Source organism: Micropterus dolomieu, linkage group LG19, assembly GCF_021292245.1.
Source record: "Micropterus dolomieu isolate WLL.071019.BEF.003 ecotype Adirondacks linkage group LG19, ASM2129224v1, whole genome shotgun sequence".
In the NCBI taxonomy this organism is placed as follows: domain Eukaryota; kingdom Metazoa; phylum Chordata; class Actinopteri; order Centrarchiformes; family Centrarchidae; genus Micropterus; species Micropterus dolomieu.
In genome coordinates this window covers 14906876-14925246 of record NC_060168.1, presented here as the reverse complement: position 1 = coordinate 14925246, position 18371 = coordinate 14906876, and the positions used below count along the sequence as shown (strand labels likewise).

General features: G+C 39.8%; 1 protein-coding gene and 1 long non-coding RNA gene across 2 annotated transcripts; one reads left to right on the top strand and one right to left on the bottom strand.

The window, feature by feature from the left end:
• The first annotated feature begins 1766 nt into the window (after positions 1-1766).
• Positions 1767-17876, top strand: gfpt2 (glutamine-fructose-6-phosphate transaminase 2). Its single transcript, XM_046029739.1, has 19 exons — positions 1767-1870; positions 2855-2962; positions 4491-4598; positions 4837-4962; positions 6098-6156; positions 7932-8066; positions 9007-9068; positions 10820-10899; positions 12660-12777; positions 12915-13078; positions 13336-13431; positions 13635-13732; positions 13886-14006; positions 14315-14472; positions 14791-14905; positions 15117-15244; positions 15420-15587; positions 15754-15915; positions 16803-17876. The coding sequence occupies exons 1-19, from the start codon at positions 1864-1866 to the stop codon at positions 16845-16847; spliced, it is 2058 nt and encodes a 685-aa protein (XP_045885695.1). The 5' UTR covers positions 1767-1863; the 3' UTR covers positions 16848-17876.
• On the bottom strand, positions 11262-15567 carry LOC123957151. The gene is made up of 5 exons (XR_006821746.1): positions 15441-15567; positions 15079-15229; positions 14820-14902; positions 12909-13059; positions 11262-12790 (listed from the first exon to the last, which is right to left on the bottom strand). It is a non-coding gene; the product is annotated as an uncharacterized LOC123957151 (long non-coding RNA).
• Positions 17877-18371: the final 495 nt, after the last annotated feature.

Below are 18371 nucleotides of genomic sequence, written 5' to 3'. Positions count from 1 at the left end.
GTAGTATCTGTGATTTATTATTACTTTTATTGTCTCTGGCATCAGATCTGAGCTCTGGCAAGACCTTCGCACAGGGAAAACGTGATACTTGTTACAGTAATTGCATAATGCCAGTACTAGAAAGTTGCTTCAGTCGGGCTTTTGGTTTAGTAACCTGTTAACACAAGTGCTGAAACAGCTGCGTGAATGACATTTCTGAATAAATAACAAATACATCTTCTTCATCCAGTCATTTGTCAAATCAATAGTTCTCTGTTAAATGCTTATTTGATGTATAAATGACCTAGCATTTCACAAGTCTGTCATCACTGTTGTTACAACTCATCTGAGTGTATCTTTTCCCTGGGACTTCTATCAAACTGCAATTTTTCTATATCACATAGTGCAAGAGTCCTTCAGTTTCTGTAGTTGTATAATAATGTAATAAATCTCTGATCAGTTTCTGTTTCAAGCTGTCTCTTCTATGACTAAACATATAAATATAAATGAATGTATAATCTTGCTCTCTTTCACAAATCTAGTTTCAAAATATGTCAGATTATCATCAGCAGTAGGAGAAACATTTTTATTATTGATTTAAATGTAAATTTTATTTTTATGTTACAATTCAAAACACTCCGCCTGTGTTGAAGAATTTGTAATCTCCCACTGTAAGGAATCTGCAGGTTCCTTGGAAAAACAGATTTACAGTAACTTGTGTCAGCTTCAACCAAAAAATAACAGGTTTCAATGCAAGAGTTTTGACATTATTCCCTTTGAGTGGATGGCACAAAACTGAGCAGCTCTTCCTGACATAGGTATGTACAGAGATGTGGCGCAAGTCTTTTGAGTTAACTTGAATATAGTAACAAGTAGCTCCTAAATAACACTGAATCAAGAACTGACCGCGTGACCTAAGCCACTTCTTACACTTCTATAGGGCATTCACATCATTTTGGATAACTTTCTATAGAGCTTCCTACCAAAATCCAAACCAGTATCCTTATAGTGGGAGGTGGAACTACTGCAAAGTACAGGATTGCCAAACATGGGAATGTATGGTTGGTAGCTTTGCCATCTGGGCCAGTACATTTTGAATACATTGACCAACAAAGAGACAACCACAATGAACCAACAGCTCTGGGACTTGATACAAGAAGTTGTTTCACACCTTGTTAATGAACCGGTGGGATTTGTCCAGGAATGGTGGCCACCTTGAATGAGGAAGTCACTTGATTAATTAGCAGTTAGTTCCCTCTTTGTAGCTCATTCATGCCTTGTTAGATAATTCAGAGTCACAAGGAAACTGATTTATTAGAAAGGGGGGAACAGAAGAGACCAACATGTCTGCAGATTTTTTCCCTAAGCACAAGAAATGAATCATGATCTTCCTCATTGTCAAGATGCCTGCTAAGAATCTGTTTCCTTTTTACTCTTTACATTCACAGCTTAGTGAATGGATCATGTTGGTGCAAAGAAGTCAAGACCAAACCTTCATCAATTAAATGATCAAAGAAAGAAATCACTGACAGGTTATGTGCTTAGCATATGGCAAACTTGTTTGACAGATCCAAGGGGTGAACCATTTATCGTTTTGTGTCTCTTTGAAAGTCGTTGACAAAATAGCCTAATTGAGTTAATTGCCGCCTATCCATCTATGACAGATGAAGTGGTGCATAGCTGTAGCAGGGCCGTGTTGTCCGCCCAAGGGAGCTGTCAGAGGAGGTGGAGCCGCCTCTCCAGGAAACACAGTTTAAATGAATAGTGGGAGTGTGCAGTCGCTCTGGATTTAACACCAGAGAGGCAGAAGCATCACTCCAACCGGGAAGCTACAAGTCGTTTTCTCACAGAAAGGTCGTCATCAACGCCGGCAAAGCTTGAACCATGTGTGGTAAGTAATATTTTATCGAGTTACGATTCTTTTTAACTTGTTGGAAGGGATTTTGCTTATTGCGCACGAGCATTGCGTTGACGGCTCCTCTGGTGCGCAGTGCTATAGTACCGAAGTCATGCACATAAACCAAGCTATAAAGCGCTGAACTTCAAAAGTTATCATATCCTACAATTGGTCTCATGTACTTATCGCGGTGTTGTTAAAGTTTTAGTGGAAATGAAAATATTAATTCTGAACTGCAACAGTTGGATAAACGTATCTGTTGTCTGATCTGTGTGGATTCCTGCTACGTGTCAGTGTTTTCACTCACGGGGTTGGACTACATGAGAGGCTATCAGCTACTGTCAAAAATTATGATGCAAATAGTTGGGCTTATCTTATGTTAATGAGGTGACATAGATATACATATAGATCCGCCCCAACACCCTATGTTGGGACCATCAGGGCACGTCGCACCTTTTGACAGCCTCACATGTCGCGCTCCCCAACAGGGCCGTTTACAGCCGAAGGTAAATCTTTTACAGAACTCCTGTCTTTAAGGAAGAGGCCAGCGCTGTGGGAGTTTACAGCAGCCTGCCGACCTGGCCGCGCCAACACTGCGCGCAATGTGCGTCCATCAATGGCCAGCTGTGTGCCTGCTGGAGCAGAGCTGTCCGGAACATTCCTATACACACAGACACACAGACACACAGACACACACACACACACACACACACACACACACACACACACACACACAGGCAGGTATTTCTGGTTTCTTATCCAGCTCGTTGAAAGTTGTTGTCCTTTTTCATCACAAGTGTTAGGTGAAGATTATAGACAGTAAACAAAATTCAAGAATTTAGGAGTTGACCCCATTGATCAGCCATGTTCTTCCATGGCTCAAAAGATGCCGCTGTGCTCTTGGTAGTTGTGTAGACTCACAGATTCAATCATCTTAGAGGATTCTAGTTCTGTTTCTCTTTTCTCCCTCTCTTAAAGGGATCTTTGCCTACCTGAATTACCGAGTGCCTCGCACCAGAAAGGAGATATTTGAGACGCTGGTGAAGGGACTGCAGAGACTGGAGTACAGAGGGTACGATTCAGCAGGTAAGACACTTGGCTTCATGGTGTTCACACACACACACACACACACACACACACCATGCAGCACCTGCATATCCTGTTCTTAATAATACCAACATTTGACAGCATTCAACTACTTCCTGCTTTACATGTGATTCTTGACATTTAATATAAATTCTTGGTAATTATGTAGAATGACTGGTATAACAGCTAACACCAACAACTACTGGGCAGAGCGAGGCGGGTGACATGCAGGCGTGCCTTCTAATAATAGAGTATCCAAACAGAAACACTGCGTGTAAGAATAAAATATTTTAGCCACTACTACACCTTAAAGAGATGGTATTATGCTCATTTTCAGGTTCAAAATCCTATTTAGGGGTTGTACCAGAACAGGTTTACATGGTTTAATTTTCAGAAAACACCATATTTTTGGTCATACTGCACATTGCTGCAGCTCCTCTTTTCACCCTGTGTGTTGAAGGCTTACTTTTAGCTATGGAGTGATACTGTTGTCTCTAAATGATCTTTGTTGGGAGTTGCACATGTGAAGTTTCTAGTTAAGGACTACTAGCCAATCAGAAGCAGAGAAGGGCAGGTCAGCGAAAAGACGTAAACAGCTTCAATTCAGCTGTAGGCTACATGTTGCTGACCAGGTTGGCAATTTGGACTGGAGCAAGAGTTTCAGAGTGGTGAGTTATTAATCTGTAACAAATGTATCTTTCATCCATAAAGTTTTAACTGAGCTCTGTCTCTACATCACAGTAACAACTTTATGTCCATTGACTGCCTGGAGGGTAGCTAGTGTTTGGAAGGGAGAGGAGAGGTGTGCTGCAGCTCACTGTTTTTCCACTGGTGTTTTTGAGGGCGGGTCGTACTAGTCCCTCAGCAAGCATTATGACATGTATTTTCATTGTGACATCACAAGAAGTAAAGGCTGGACTACAAACGGGCTGTTTTCAGGCAGTTCAGAGCAGAGTTTTCTGTGGGAGAATGGAACTCCCTTTGGGGTGGACTTCGGGCTTTTTCACTTTGCAAACCTGTTGCATGCACAAAAAAGATATATAACTCAAAACAGGAGAGGGAAAAAGCCAAATACCATAATACCACCTCTTTAAGAAGCTCCAGTGACTTCTAACTAACAACACCCTGCCACCTGGATATTTAATAATGTTCACACACACACACACACACACACACACACACACACACACACACACACACACACACACACACACACACACACACACACACACGCACGCGCACACACTGTGTTTATTCATCCTATTTGAGCAGGATGAAGACACGCAACTAAGAGGTCCTTTCATGGCTGTCAAACACCATCTCCTACACACACACCCACAATAACTATACCACAGATACCAGCATATTACATCCTCGGTCACTATCAACTCAGATAACCTACCCATCTGCCTCTTGATGATGTTGATTCTGACCTTGCATTGCTAATATATGAAAGTATTTGAATCTGTGTGCCTTTCTTACCACTCTATGAAAGTATCTATTTCATTCCCTCCCTGTGTGTTTTCAGGTATCGCCGTGGATGGCCCGAAGACCACCACTGACGGCAACAACAACAACACTCTCTGCTTGATCAAGAAGAAGGGGAAGGTCAAGGCTCTGGAAGATGAGCTATACAGTAGGTTTATGCACATTTCATTCATATTTCATATTTCCTATCTGTACCGTTAAAGTAAAAGCTTTCAGTTGGTTAGAGTTATTTGAAAATCATAATGCATTTTTTAAACCTCATTTTGAAGAAATTGTCATAAAATCAAAAGCCCTGTTCCTAGCACTTTTGCATTTTTCTGTCTTTAAAATCCCCTGCATTCTGTTCATGTGAGTAACGGGATAGGTGTTGTGTTTTGCTTGTTCAGAGCAAGACTCACTGAAACTGGACGAGGAGCTGTGCACACACTTTGGCATCGCTCACACTCGCTGGGCCACACACGGAGAGCCGAGCCCTGTCAACAGCCACCCTCATCGCTCGGACAAGAATAATGGTAATACGTGCTAATGTACTTTCATGCATACTCACAAATACAGTGCAATTTAGAATAGGAACCTCAATATAAATGGCTGTTTCAGGTTCTCAGAGTAATGTGTGGCTTCATTTGATAATATGGGGAAAGAAAGGAAAAATCAAGATCAATTCTGATGTTTTTCTCACATTTTGAATCACTTCATTGTCATCCTGTTAGGATGAATACATCTTGCCTGAGCATTAAAGTGAAAGGTTAAGAAGCCATATACATTTACACACTCTCTTTGCTAGTGTGCCTTTATGGGTGTGTCAGTACTGTTCCTTGGCTTTACACCAAGGCTTGTATGCTTATTGAAGTCCAAAGTGTGAGAGTCCATATCACAGAGAAAAAAAAAGAAAAACTGTGCTACCAACCTATAGTTGTATTATTGTATAGTTTATTAGTGTATTATAGAATAGGCCTATTATTACTTGATTATCATACGATAACTCATCATCTTGTTTGTTTGTAACCCGTTATTCAGTTTCTGCTAAATCCACTGCTTTGCCTACTCGCGTTAATATCCATCGTTGAATCAGAATCAGAATCAGAAATACTTTATTGCTTCCCGAGGGGAAATTCTTTGTCACAATCGCACACATGTCAAGGCATAAGGAATAGAAATAGTAATAAAAGGTAGATAGATAAATAGTAAAGTAATAATAAAGTAAATGCTCACCATAACAATTCTCTAATAATGTAAATATTGTACATACCCACACTCCTTTATATTCTTCTTATATTTTATATTTATACTCTTATATTTATATACTATTTATCTGTCTACCTTTTATTACTATTTCCATTCCTTATGCCTTGACAAGTGTGCAACTGTGACAAAGAATATCCCCTCGTGGATCAATTTTTCTTTTTCTTTGAATAACAACAACCTGCCATTCCGCACAGAACATATTATTAGCATCTATAGGTGTGGCAGGTTGCTCTTTTATTCGTTTGTTTGGACCTCAGACGTATGTAAGTGTGAATCTAAATGAGTTTAATCAGGAAAGACCACAAGTCTTCTCATGATAAGTCTTATTATGACTTCACAAAGATTAGTTTTTGATCTTTAGCCCCTTTGCTTAATCTGTTCACTCTCGCTGCCTTTTCTCAGAGTTTGTCGTCATCCACAATGGCATCATCACCAACTACAAAGAGCTGAAGAAGTACCTGGTAAGGTATTTTATTATCAGGAATTCCTATTGTGAACATGTAATTTTTTCCAGATGTTACTGATCAATGTAACAATAGCTGGCAAGCTATGGATCTGGCTGAAGTTATTCACTTGAGGCATTAAACAGTTTTTTAAACTTCAAATTCTATTGATGGGTAGACACAGTTACTTACAAGGCATCTGTCACTGAACTAGCCTATGTTCCTAGTAGTCACAAGTCACTAGACCAGTGGTGGACAGTAACTATATACATTTACTGCAGTAAGTACTGCAGTTAAGTACAAATTTGAGGTACCGGCGCTTCAGTATTTTCTTTTCATGCCACTTACTATTTCTTTTTCTTTAGTAGTTACTTTGCAAATTTAGCTTTTAACACACAAAGAATTTATCAAATATGTTGTTTCGTTATAAATTAAACTACCCAACCGTTTACACAAGTACAGCTGAAACGATTTGTCAGTTGACAGAAAATTAAATTGCCAATTATTTTTATTATTTAAGTAAAACAAAAACAATTCATTGCAGGTGACATTTTTCTGCATTGAGTACTTTTATTGTTAATACTTTTTTCTGTACATTTTTCTGATTATACTCATACGTTTACTAATGCGACGTTGTAAATGCAGTACTTGTAACAGACTTGTAACAGAGTACTTTTAGAGTGTTGTATTAGTACTTTTAATTAAGTAAAATACTTCGTCCACCACTGCACTAGACACACTCACTGCTACAGAGATGGAATGTGGGAAACGTAAGCAAAGGTATCAGGATAAATTAAACCGTTAACCTTTCCCAAATTCCCACTTAAAGTAGTATAACTGGTCAGGGGGACATAAACAAAACCTTCAAAAAGTGTTGTGTTTGTGTAAATTATTTCAAAAGCGGAGTAGGCCCGCATATATATTTATTTACATGATTTATTTTGAAATAATTTATGCAGGTGGACAACGTTTTTTCAGAAATTGGAAGGGACTAAAAAATCTGAATATTTATGTTTTTATTCCCTCTAGCTGTCATCTCTAGAGCTATCTGTGGGGACAATATTATTCAGCATTACTAATTAACTAAGAAGTAATGCCACATTATTCTTCATGACTGGAATATACCAACTTACCACACAACTTTCATGTTATAAAAGCATGGAGGTTGTTTAGTATTGAGGGAATATATTTTTTGTTGATGGAGGGAGAAAATCTAATTATTAAAATCTGAAATAATGTTTTGTTGTTGTTGTTAAAATAGCACAAATTTCAGCTCGCACTACCAGTGAAGTCTGTTCACAGTTGATTGTTGCACATTAAACATTCAGTGTGAAATTACTTCATTTGCCCATGCAACATAATATCATCACTTGAACAAATAAAGAATTAAAGAGCTAACCTGATCAGTTGACGACATTTTCATTTAATTGAGTAGGTAGATGTTTACACGCAACAATGATACAAGTGCGACGCTGGATGCTTCCTTTGATCAGCCACATGCAGAAGGTTTTGTTTATGTTTGATATGAATTAATCTGATATTTGTACATCCCTCCTAGTGTTTACAGCAGTTAATAAACCCTCTTAATATACAATGGTGACAATTAACAGCACATTTCACTGTCACCAGCTTTAAGCGCTTGATGAGAAGCCGCCAGTGAAAGATATAGATGTCATTTGTTAGAAAGAAGAAAAAAAAAAACATGCCGCAGGTGCATCCCGCAGGTTGACTGTATATATCCTCAGTGTGATTATGTTTATATTAACGTAAACTGTATCTCGCACCTTCCTCAGATCACCAAAGGATATGAGTTTGAGTCAGAGACGGACACGGAGGTGATCCCAAAATTGATCAAATATGTTTATGACAACCGAGAGACTGACTGCATCACCTTCTCCACCTTGGTTGAGAGGGTTATTCAGCAGCTGGTGAGCAGTTTACACACAGCAACACACAACTTACGACACTGACGACCACCATGCCCCAAAAACACAGTAACCCACTTTATAGCAGCACAGGTAGTGTTAGCATGCTAATCTTTGTTTGATATCAGACCAAAATTTTTGTAACCAGCTTCCTGGTGTCTATGAAGGGTAGCATCAAGTAGCTTAGTATAAGTCATTGACTGTTCATAAACACAAATACACACACTCATTCTGAATTGTGCGCAACTGGTTGAATTTCCCATCCATGAAAACTCTGTATACCATCACAAAAACAGTCTCTATAGCAACCGCTCTAGCAGCGTCACAAGCGACATCATCACTCGTAGAAACTTTTTTTCACGTGAGGTTTTTTTCTTTTGTGTGACTTCAGTGCTTCAGAGCTTCACACTTTTGGTTGGATTGGGATCTCTCTCCTCAGTAGATTGGATGGATAGATAGATGGATTTGGAGTAATAGGAACCAGATAGTTAGACCCACTAACTGCCTCATGACCATGACACCCTCCCCTTGCCTCCCTCTCCATGCAGATCTTTCAACATCACACACAAACACTCTCCTAGCCAGTTCTGCTTCTAACCACCACAGGCAGCATCGCAGTTGATGCTTTCGAAACACAGCTGATGTTATACAATAGAGGTCTTATTTCTCTTAACCCGCCCCCCGCCTCTACCCCACTACCTCCCAACACTCACCCCCACCACAACTACCAAACCCCACAGGGCCAGAAGAAACATTTGTTTGTGTTCAGAAAATGTTTCTCCTGAACGTCACATACTTTTCAGGAATTCATGGCTAACTTTACCTTTACATTTAAATTTAAATAGTTTCTCCTCTTGCCTAACAGTCTACTTTAAAATTCGTGTATTTCAGTCTTTTGACAAACTAGTAAACCCTGTGTTTCCTCTCCTTCTTTCTGTCTCAGGAGGGAGCCTTCGCTCTGGTGTTTAAAAGCCGTCATTTCCCTGGAGAGGCTGTGTCCACCAGGTCGGTACGCACACATGCACAGACTGTTCTGACATTTCACCTCAAACGGTGGTCTAGTATATGTGCAGTGAGCTAGACTCATTGGAGATGAGTCAACCCTGCTATTTCCACTATGAAGCAATCCCCAATATGATTTGAGGCAACTCCTTTTATTTAGTCATTGTGGCCTATTATTGTGGCTTATGTTAGCTAACATCCATTACATGTGGCATATTATGACTCTGGAACATGCTTTGCTCTACGATCACGATCACTTGTGCTGTTTTTCCAAGTGCACGTGTTAATGTGCGTAAATTCACGTCTGCCTGCACTTGTGAATCTTATCTGTGTCTTAAGACCCAGGCAGAGTAGGGGAGCAGAGCATAGGTTGAATTCAGGTTCCCCCTCTCCCTCCTGGGCCTCTGGCCTCTGGGCTGCTGGCCCTACGCCGGCTTCTCTGTGACTCATTAACGGAGAGAGTAGAGAGTTTCCTGTTTCGACTCCGGGAAATGGCCGTGCCAGAAAGACTCCTGCTTAATCACTTCTCATCATTTTATTTAACTTTATACCTTCCCTGGTTCAGTGAGTCGTCATGGATCAGGGGAAAGGGAGATTGGTGGAGCACGGGAGTAAGAGAATAAGAGGGGGCAGAAGGGAAACAAAATGAAGCGAGATAAGTGGGCCGTTACTTGTGGTTTAAGCAAACAGGTTTCTGGCAGTACCAGAGCTGGCAAGGATGCTTCTTGGCGTACCTTCTGCTAAGGTCAGGAAACTTTGCATTCTCATTGGTCTATTGTGTGATTGTAGCTTTTGAAGAAAAACATTCTGGTTGCTGATATCAGTATATTGCACATATTGCACTGTCTCCCAGGACAGAGGGATGGAGAAATGTTTGTAATTGTCTAGTGATGCTATTCACCACCTGCCCTTTGTCGTCAAGGATCAAGATCTGGGAAGGACTCAGATCCTCTGTTTTTAACTCAGTCTCTATCTATTGTTCTTCCACTCTCTATCTTTCACACACACCATGTCTTTCACTTACTTAACCTTTAGTTTTCTGACATCCTTTGCTTCCTGACTCTCCCTCCCTCAGGGTAAATATTGTATTGTCTGCAAGCCTCCCTTTTCAAGCCTCACACCCCTTGAAACAACTTACGTCAGCATAGCCAAGCAGCAGAGAAAGACTAAGCTGAGAGAAAATAGGGATCCAGACGGAGAAAGAAATGAGTTGGTGTCATTATAGCTCCTCCTCTCCTCAGACCCTCCTTCCTCACCTGTCACACCTACATGTGGTTGCGCCTTCACTGCCTCTAATAGGAGAAGACCACGTGGAATCAGAGGCCAATGAGGAAGCAGTGACTCAGTCCAGGAACTGTGACCAAATCCTACAGGGATGTAGAGGATCAGTTTACCTGTCTAATGTTCAAGATTAGTAAGTTAAGAAAGAGATTAAGAATAAGTGGGAAGATGTCTGAGTCCCTCTCTGCACATGGACAAACTCAACCTCAGGATTGTGTACAAAATGAGTTAATGTTACAGCGATTGAATCTGAGGTGGGAACAGGGAGGAAAAAATGTATCGATGAAGGAAAAGAGAGGAAAGATAATGAGGAGTGCCAGGGGAGTCATGTTTTGTTTGGAATAATACAGTAGGATAGGATTTCAGGTGACCTCAACATTCATACCCTCACAAAGCAACATGTGACATTGCTGTGTGTTTAAAAAAGCCTAATCCTCTCCTTTTTTCTCCCTGCTTCATTCTTGTCCCGGCAGGAGAGGAAGTCCATTGCTCATTGGGGTGCGATGCGAGCATGAGCTGTTGACCGAAAACATCACCATCCAGTACAACGGTGGTGAGCTCTGTTCCTCTATCTGTCTGCCATTATCCGCTTCCACTGCACCCTAACTCTCTACATAAATGCACACTCACACACAGACATACTATAGGCACACACATTCACAGCAGCATACAGAAAGCCTGGATAAATCAACCACATGTAATTCATAATTCATTTGCATATTCAATTTATTAAACTTCTTAGATCCAGATTCACCACTGTAATAGGAAGTTATCCCACAATGTGTAATAGTGTTTTAAACAACTCTGATTCATCACTGTTCAAGAACTAGCCTATATTGCTATGTAGAAAAATATCTTATATATATATCTTTTATGATCAATTTAAAATTGAGAAAAATTTTGACCCCCCTTCCCCTTCATTTCGTGTATTACTTACGCCACTTAAACACATTTAAAACACAACAACCAACAATGCCGTTCTCCATCTAACTATAAATTCTGACTTCCCAAACCTGTCTGTGGCTCTCAGCCCCACGCCCATTCATTCCTACCGAAGTAGTTAATCTTGAAAGGGTGCCAGAAGTAAATATTTGTTGTGGACTATTTTCAGATGATCTGCTGCGCTGCCAAGTATTTACAGCAGCAGGATGGTGTTGACTGAAAATAAACTACAGTGCCTATGTTTAGTGTAATGAATGAACATGTTACCCAGGGCACTGGTGAGGCCCATTCATATGTTTTAAATAGTTTTTTGGGCAACAATGGAGCTCTTTGGCACAGAGGAATACGCTAAAACTGGTCATGGCTATGCAGGTGTACCTGTAAGTAGGATAAATTCACTGTTTTGGTGGTTATTAATAAATGTGCCATAGCTTACAACTGTTTCTGATTTGGCAAGATATGCAGAAAGTAGACAAAACCTCAAAACATGTATCCTAGGAAGGGAGCATTTTCTCTCTCTGGATTCTAATCCAGGGAGAAAGCGTAATGTTGCTCTAACTATTGATTTGATTTATTGAACAAATCCACATTGACCCAATCAAAGTGACACTCTTGGCTAACTGTAGAACAGAAGTTGTTTTGTGGTTCTGTTATTAATTGTGCAATAATTCTGTTAAAAAAACTTTCTTAGAAAGCCGTTTGTGTTGCTAGGAATTGTCAAGTGTAGTTATAGAGGGTAGTGGTCCATTAATTTGGATAGTTCCTGCAATGTTCCCAGCCTCTGAGACAGAGTTTAAGATAGAAGAGTTTCTCTTGTGGTCTTTCAAAATACTTGTGTTACAATGGCAGCATCTGTCTTTATGATTATTTATTGTTAGCAATGTCCTGCTTGTTTTGTTTTAGGTTCATCTTTACTGTGCGTATGACCGCCTTATCTGTTTACTTAAAATTTATGGTTCCATAAGTCCAGAGCAGAGTGAGATGGTTTGGGGCTAGGAGGGAACAAAGCCGGGTGTGTCCTTTAATGGTTATAATGGCTCTATTATCACACTTTTTTTATTAGTGCTTTGTTCTTTACACATTATATAACTTACCATAGCAAAATTACTGAATAAGACCATGTTGACTCTTTGTCATGCCAGTGTTATTGTAAATTCAAGAGATGGTCCTCCCTTCCCCCCTCAGTTAGTAAGTGGCCAGTCACATCAGTTTCACGACATAACAAACCCATTTCCACAGCAGTGACCTGACATCATCTGGAACAACATCTGGAAGTTGAGGGGAAGAATTCAAGTGACGTCTTGATTGTTTCAGTAATTTAAAGTCACTGTGTGTCCTCTGACCCTTGACCTCTGACTTTTGACCCTGTAGCTCACTTCAAGGATGGACTCCAGGAGAAGAACAGCCATAATCGTCCCGACTGCTCCAATGCCATCAACTCTGTGGGGGATGGCAGGGCTGTGGAGTATTACTTTGCATCTGATGCCAGGTGAGATAGATGTCTGCGTGTTTTATGGAGAATACAATATGGGACCATAGAAACAGGTTTAGTACACTTTGTAAACACCAGACTTGTGGACATCATCATCAGTTCACCACATGTATCCATCTGATCTCTACCTGCAGTGCCATCATTGAACACACCAACAAGGTGTTGTACATGGAGGACGATGACATTGCTTTGGTGACCGATGGGAAACTCTCCATCCATAGGATGAACCGGCAGGCTGGTGAAGACCCAGTGAGGGCCATCCAGACCCTACAGATGGAGCTGAAACAGATCATGAAAGGTTGAATAATGCTCAAAAAGAAATCTCTATTATCTGCTGGATATGAGGACAATGCATTACTTTTATTTAATCTTATTTTAGACATGTTGTTTAGCTTATAAGGAAATTCTTGAAACACATAAGTGATCAGATAAATCTAGTTGAATACACTGAGCACATGCTGTATGCATGTAGTGCTTCCAATAAAGCCTAGTTTGTAGACTTATACTTGCTCACCCTCTGCTGGCTGAAAGTGTAAAGTGCTCCTCCCTTTGTAGGTAACTTTGATGCCTTCATGCAGAAGGAGATCTTTGAGCAGCCAGACTCTGTCGTCAACACTATGAGAGGCCGGATTTGTTTCGACACCAACACAGGTGACCAGTGATCTTACAACCTGCTCTGCCTTCAGTGTGTTTAAGGATATGTAAGGCAGCTGAACAGGTCCCTGATCCCTTGAATCACTATTAGCAGGGAAGAATTTAGGCTACACACGCACGATCTCCTGTTTGTTTGTGTGTCCTTCTTACCATTGTCTATTAGAAACTCAGAAACTATAACATTTCCACTTTTCCTTCAGTGGTTCTCGGTGGGCTAAAGGACCACCTGAAAGAAATCAAGCGTTGCAGACGGCTAATCATGATTGGCTGCGGCACAAGCTTCCACGCTGCGTTGGCTGTGAGTAGAGCTATCAATCTAAGACAGTTATGATTAGTAAAAGTAAAGTTCAGAACATTAAATGACTCTTTGTATGGACAGTGATGATGATGATGATGATGATGAAAGTGGTGGTAGTGAAATTGCTGCATTTGTTGTCCCCTAACTTTTCAGACCAGACAGATCCTTGAGGAGCTGACAGAGCTGCCTGTCATGGTGGAGCTGGCAAGCGACTTCCTGGACCGCAACACGCCTGTTTTTAGAGACGATGTTTGCTTCTTCATCAGCCAATCAGGTAAAAGCACAACACAAAGACACAAAAGTCCTGTCCGTACAGTCTTTCAGAGCTCTTATTTTTGTCTCATAAAGTCACTGGTTTAGTTTTCTTGGATGTTAATTTGAGATGAAGGCCTTTTGACAGATGACAGACATACAATTCCAAGTATGGAACTGGCTTTAAAGCTAAGCTTGCTAAACATGGTACGGTACTCTGTGAAACCTGTTGATAGCATCATCATCTTTTTTTCCCCCCTCCAGCTGTGGCCTTATTTTGCTGTAATTGTGCATTGTAAGTATATCTTTTCTTTCCCTCTGCTCCCTCAGGAGAGACAGCAGACACCCTGATGGCATTACGCTACTGCAAGAACCAAGGTGCTCTGACAGTTGGAATAACCAACACTGTGGGCAGCTCCATTTGTAGAGAAACAGACTGTGGAGTCCACGTCAATGCTGGGCCTGAGATAGGAGTGGCTAGCACGAAGGTATAGTTTATACTGCACATCCCATAGGTTATAAAATCTTTTCAAAATCTGGCAACAGCTCTATAAATAATAAAAAATGTTTTTCAAACTAAATATAAGTTGTCCAGCAGTAAAGATACGGCAGGCAATTTATTTCAGAAGCCTTTTTTGTAATATTTCTTGAAATTCTCTTTACATCCTGACAGCAATCAATAAATCCACCTTTAATGATATAATTCATGTCTTAATAACACAGAACTATTTGCTAGATAGGCTCTGTTGTCACACTGTTCAGCACAGCCTATGGTTATAATAGTGTTTCTTGTGTATGTGACCCAGGCCTACACCAGTCAGTTTGTGGCCCTCACCATGTTTGGCCTGATGCTGAGTGAGGACAAGCTCTCCCTACAGGCGAGAAGACTGGAGATCATCAACGGCTTCAGGGTGCTACCTGGTCAGTGAAAGAAACACACCAGTAAATCACAAACACATTGTGGCCTCAACATAAGCAGACAGCATGTTAAAATGCAGTCAGACAGATTCTCAGTCATGTTCGACCACCACTGACAAATCAAGCTAACAAAATTCTGTATCATTTGTTTAAAAAAAGTGCACTCAAGCACTCACTGTTACAATAATATCTCCACATTCTCCTACTCTCCTAGAGATGATAAAGAAGGTGCTGGCCCTGGATCAGAAGATAAAGGCCATTGCAGATGAACTGTATCAGCAGAAGTCTCTTCTGGTCATGGGTCGAGGTTTCAACTACGCCACCTGCCTAGAGGGGGCACTGGTGAGTTGAATATGGCAAAGTAAAAAAACTGCAGATCACATAACATAAAATAGAGAGAAAAAAATAGAAACATTAGATGAAATAACATAGTTGTAATGCCTGTTGTATTGTATGTGTTATGTTATTATCTGGGATAATGTACTGAGCTAGTTTTATTCTTGTTATTCTAATGCAGAAAATCAAGGAGATCACTTACATGCACTCAGAGGGCATCTTGGCTGGGGAGCTGAAGCACGGTCCTCTAGCTCTTATAGACAAAGACATGCCAGTCATCATGATCATCATGAGAGATGCCTGCTACACCAAATGCCAGAATGCTCTGCAACAAGTCACCGCTAGATCGGTAGGTCCTGTATTAACACATTCTTATGTAATAGGCCTGCGGGCACTGAAACACACACCTGGACACATGACCTTTAAATTATACCTGAGTGCAACAAATGTAACTAAATGAACTGACTGACTGACTAATGTTAATGTCCTTGCTTGTGACTCTCTCTCTCTCTCAGGGTCGGCCTATCATCCTTTGTTGCCAGGATGACCCTGAGATGACTAAGGATGCCTACCAGACCATCGAGCTGCCACATACTGTGGACTGTCTGCAGGGCATCCTCAGCGTCATCCCCCTGCAGCTCTTATCCTTCCACTTGGCTGTCCTGCGAGGATATGACGTAAGTGGTCTAACAAAACCTCAACGATATGTGTGAGGCTTTTTGTCTGCTAATGTCATTATTTATCTGAGCCCCAGAAAAAAGGCAGATCATACAAAAATATTAGAATATTAGATTACCTTTCTATGTAGTTTTATTAGGACACAATCTTCATATTGAGATACCGTGGCTTACAATTGTCATGCAAATGTCATTGGTTACGTTTTATGAAAACACTACTTGACTCACTGTGATGGACATGACTTTGATGTTCGATCGTGATGAATGAAAGGGTCAGTAAATATTGTCTATGCTAAGTCTAACATTCAGATACATGCGGTGCCTGATGTGTACTACATGCAATGTGCAGTATGTCTGTGTATATCATGCCCCAGTATGTTTTATTTTAACAATAATTATAAATATCAAAGTATAATTTCCACATTTCAGTAGACTTTGATTTACATGCAGCACAGGACTCTGGGAGTCTATTTATTGCCTAAAGTTAATTAATTATTAACATACTGTAGAGTAGTTCAGGAGACCAGCTTAGTAAGCAAAACTAGCTGGATGTGTGTCTGGGCAATATCTTTCGTTTGAAAGGCTTGGTTTTACATACTGTTAATCTTGTGGTTTCACATTTGCCTTTAAAGACACCTCTCTCACAAATTTGGAATGGTATCATGTCTTTACATAGTTTACACAGTTGAGGCATGTGTAAAGTCTTTCCACCTGGTCAGTGAGAGCTGATCCATACTCTGGTGCACCATTTTATTTTTAACCACCATTTCTTAGCTTGTTATTGTGTGCTTGTTCTAGTATAAAAGGAAAGTGCATGTTTACCTTTATACTAAAACAGTCCTGATCAAAGGTAATCTGCTCTAACGAACTGCTTTCTCTTTTTGCAGGTTGACTTTCCCAGAAACTTGGCCAAGTCTGTGACTGTGGAATAACTGTAGCTCACAAAGCGCAGAAGAGGAGAAAGGAGGTTCATAGATTTACAGTGCAATGGTGCAATTGAACGTTTAGTGTGTGTGTGTGTGTGTGTGTGTGTGTGTGTGTGTGCGCACGCAGATAAGGGTGTGAGTAAGAGTGAGAGAAAGTAACAGATGAAAACGGGGAGGTATACGGTACAACAACTGAATCAGTACAATGCAGAGGTAATGTCAGTGCCATTGAGGCCTCATGGAAGAATCTATGAAAACAACATTCACACATCTAAAGCGACATGCTGAGCCTTTTGTCTTATCTCGAGTGGAGCCAAAAACACAGGCCTACAACAGGCTTAGCATAGATATGGTATATTGAAGTGTTTACAGTGTTGTGCAATATGGGGACCAAATGTGCATTATGTATGTACACAATCATGAATGAGGTGATTAATTCTCTTCTTGTTTTATTCATTTCTTATTTCTTTCTTTTCATCTCTCTTTGCAGAATGGGAAATGTAGGAATTACACTGTTTTATTCCAGAGAGTTTTCTTAAAAAATTTTAAATATAATATTTTGCACATTCATGTCATCACTGTGCCTGGTTGGCCATTACCAATAACTTAAATTTTTTAAGCAAAAGCTACCAGAAGGAAGTTCCTCAATCTAACTTTCACATTATTACTTGGTTTTTCAATGTGTTTCTGTTCCATTTTATTGTTATTTCATTTTAATTTGAAATATATTGTATGTCTGTTCTGTTAAAAGAACTGAAGTTTCCAAAGTCAGTTCATGGTAACATGAACCTTTTTTTGGTGGAATATTTCCATAGACAGACATGCAGCAAAGAAATAACATTCAGTAACTTTCAATAATACTTTTTTGTCAGCTGTATGGGTTTGTGATAATGACTCTATTGTGTATTTATCTGATTTTTATTTTATAGGGGCTTAAGAGAGGGGTTGATTTATATCTAACTGTGATTGTATTTTATACTGTATGTTTTATAGACAAAACTGGCACTACCAATCAATAAATAGTTAAGTATTCAATTATGTTTTACCTTATTTGTCCTTACTCTCCAGTATTTGATGTAGTAAGTAATATTACTTTTAGATGCTATATCACTATAACAGAAGGATAATAGGTGCAGTTAGCTGTGATTTCTTTTAAAAGCATTTTTTAACTCCCAATTTCTTCTTCTCTTTCAGAAGCAAATATTTTTTACTCCCCTACATTTTTCTGACAGCTAAAGTTACAAAATCAGATTTTACATTCAAAAATTATATATTATACATTATGAGATATTAATGAGGCAGATGTTTAAAATTAGGTTCTACCAGCTATAACAGTAACATGTTACTTGTTAATGCACCAGTAATAATAATCCAGTACTATAACATAATATAACACTGACAGAGGTAATTCTGCTGTATAATGTGTAATTTTACTTTTGATACTTTAAGGAGAATGTTTTTTATCTTTATATAGATATTTTAATCAGTGACATGCAAAACAAAAAGTTTTCCCCAAAAGTTTTGTGTGGC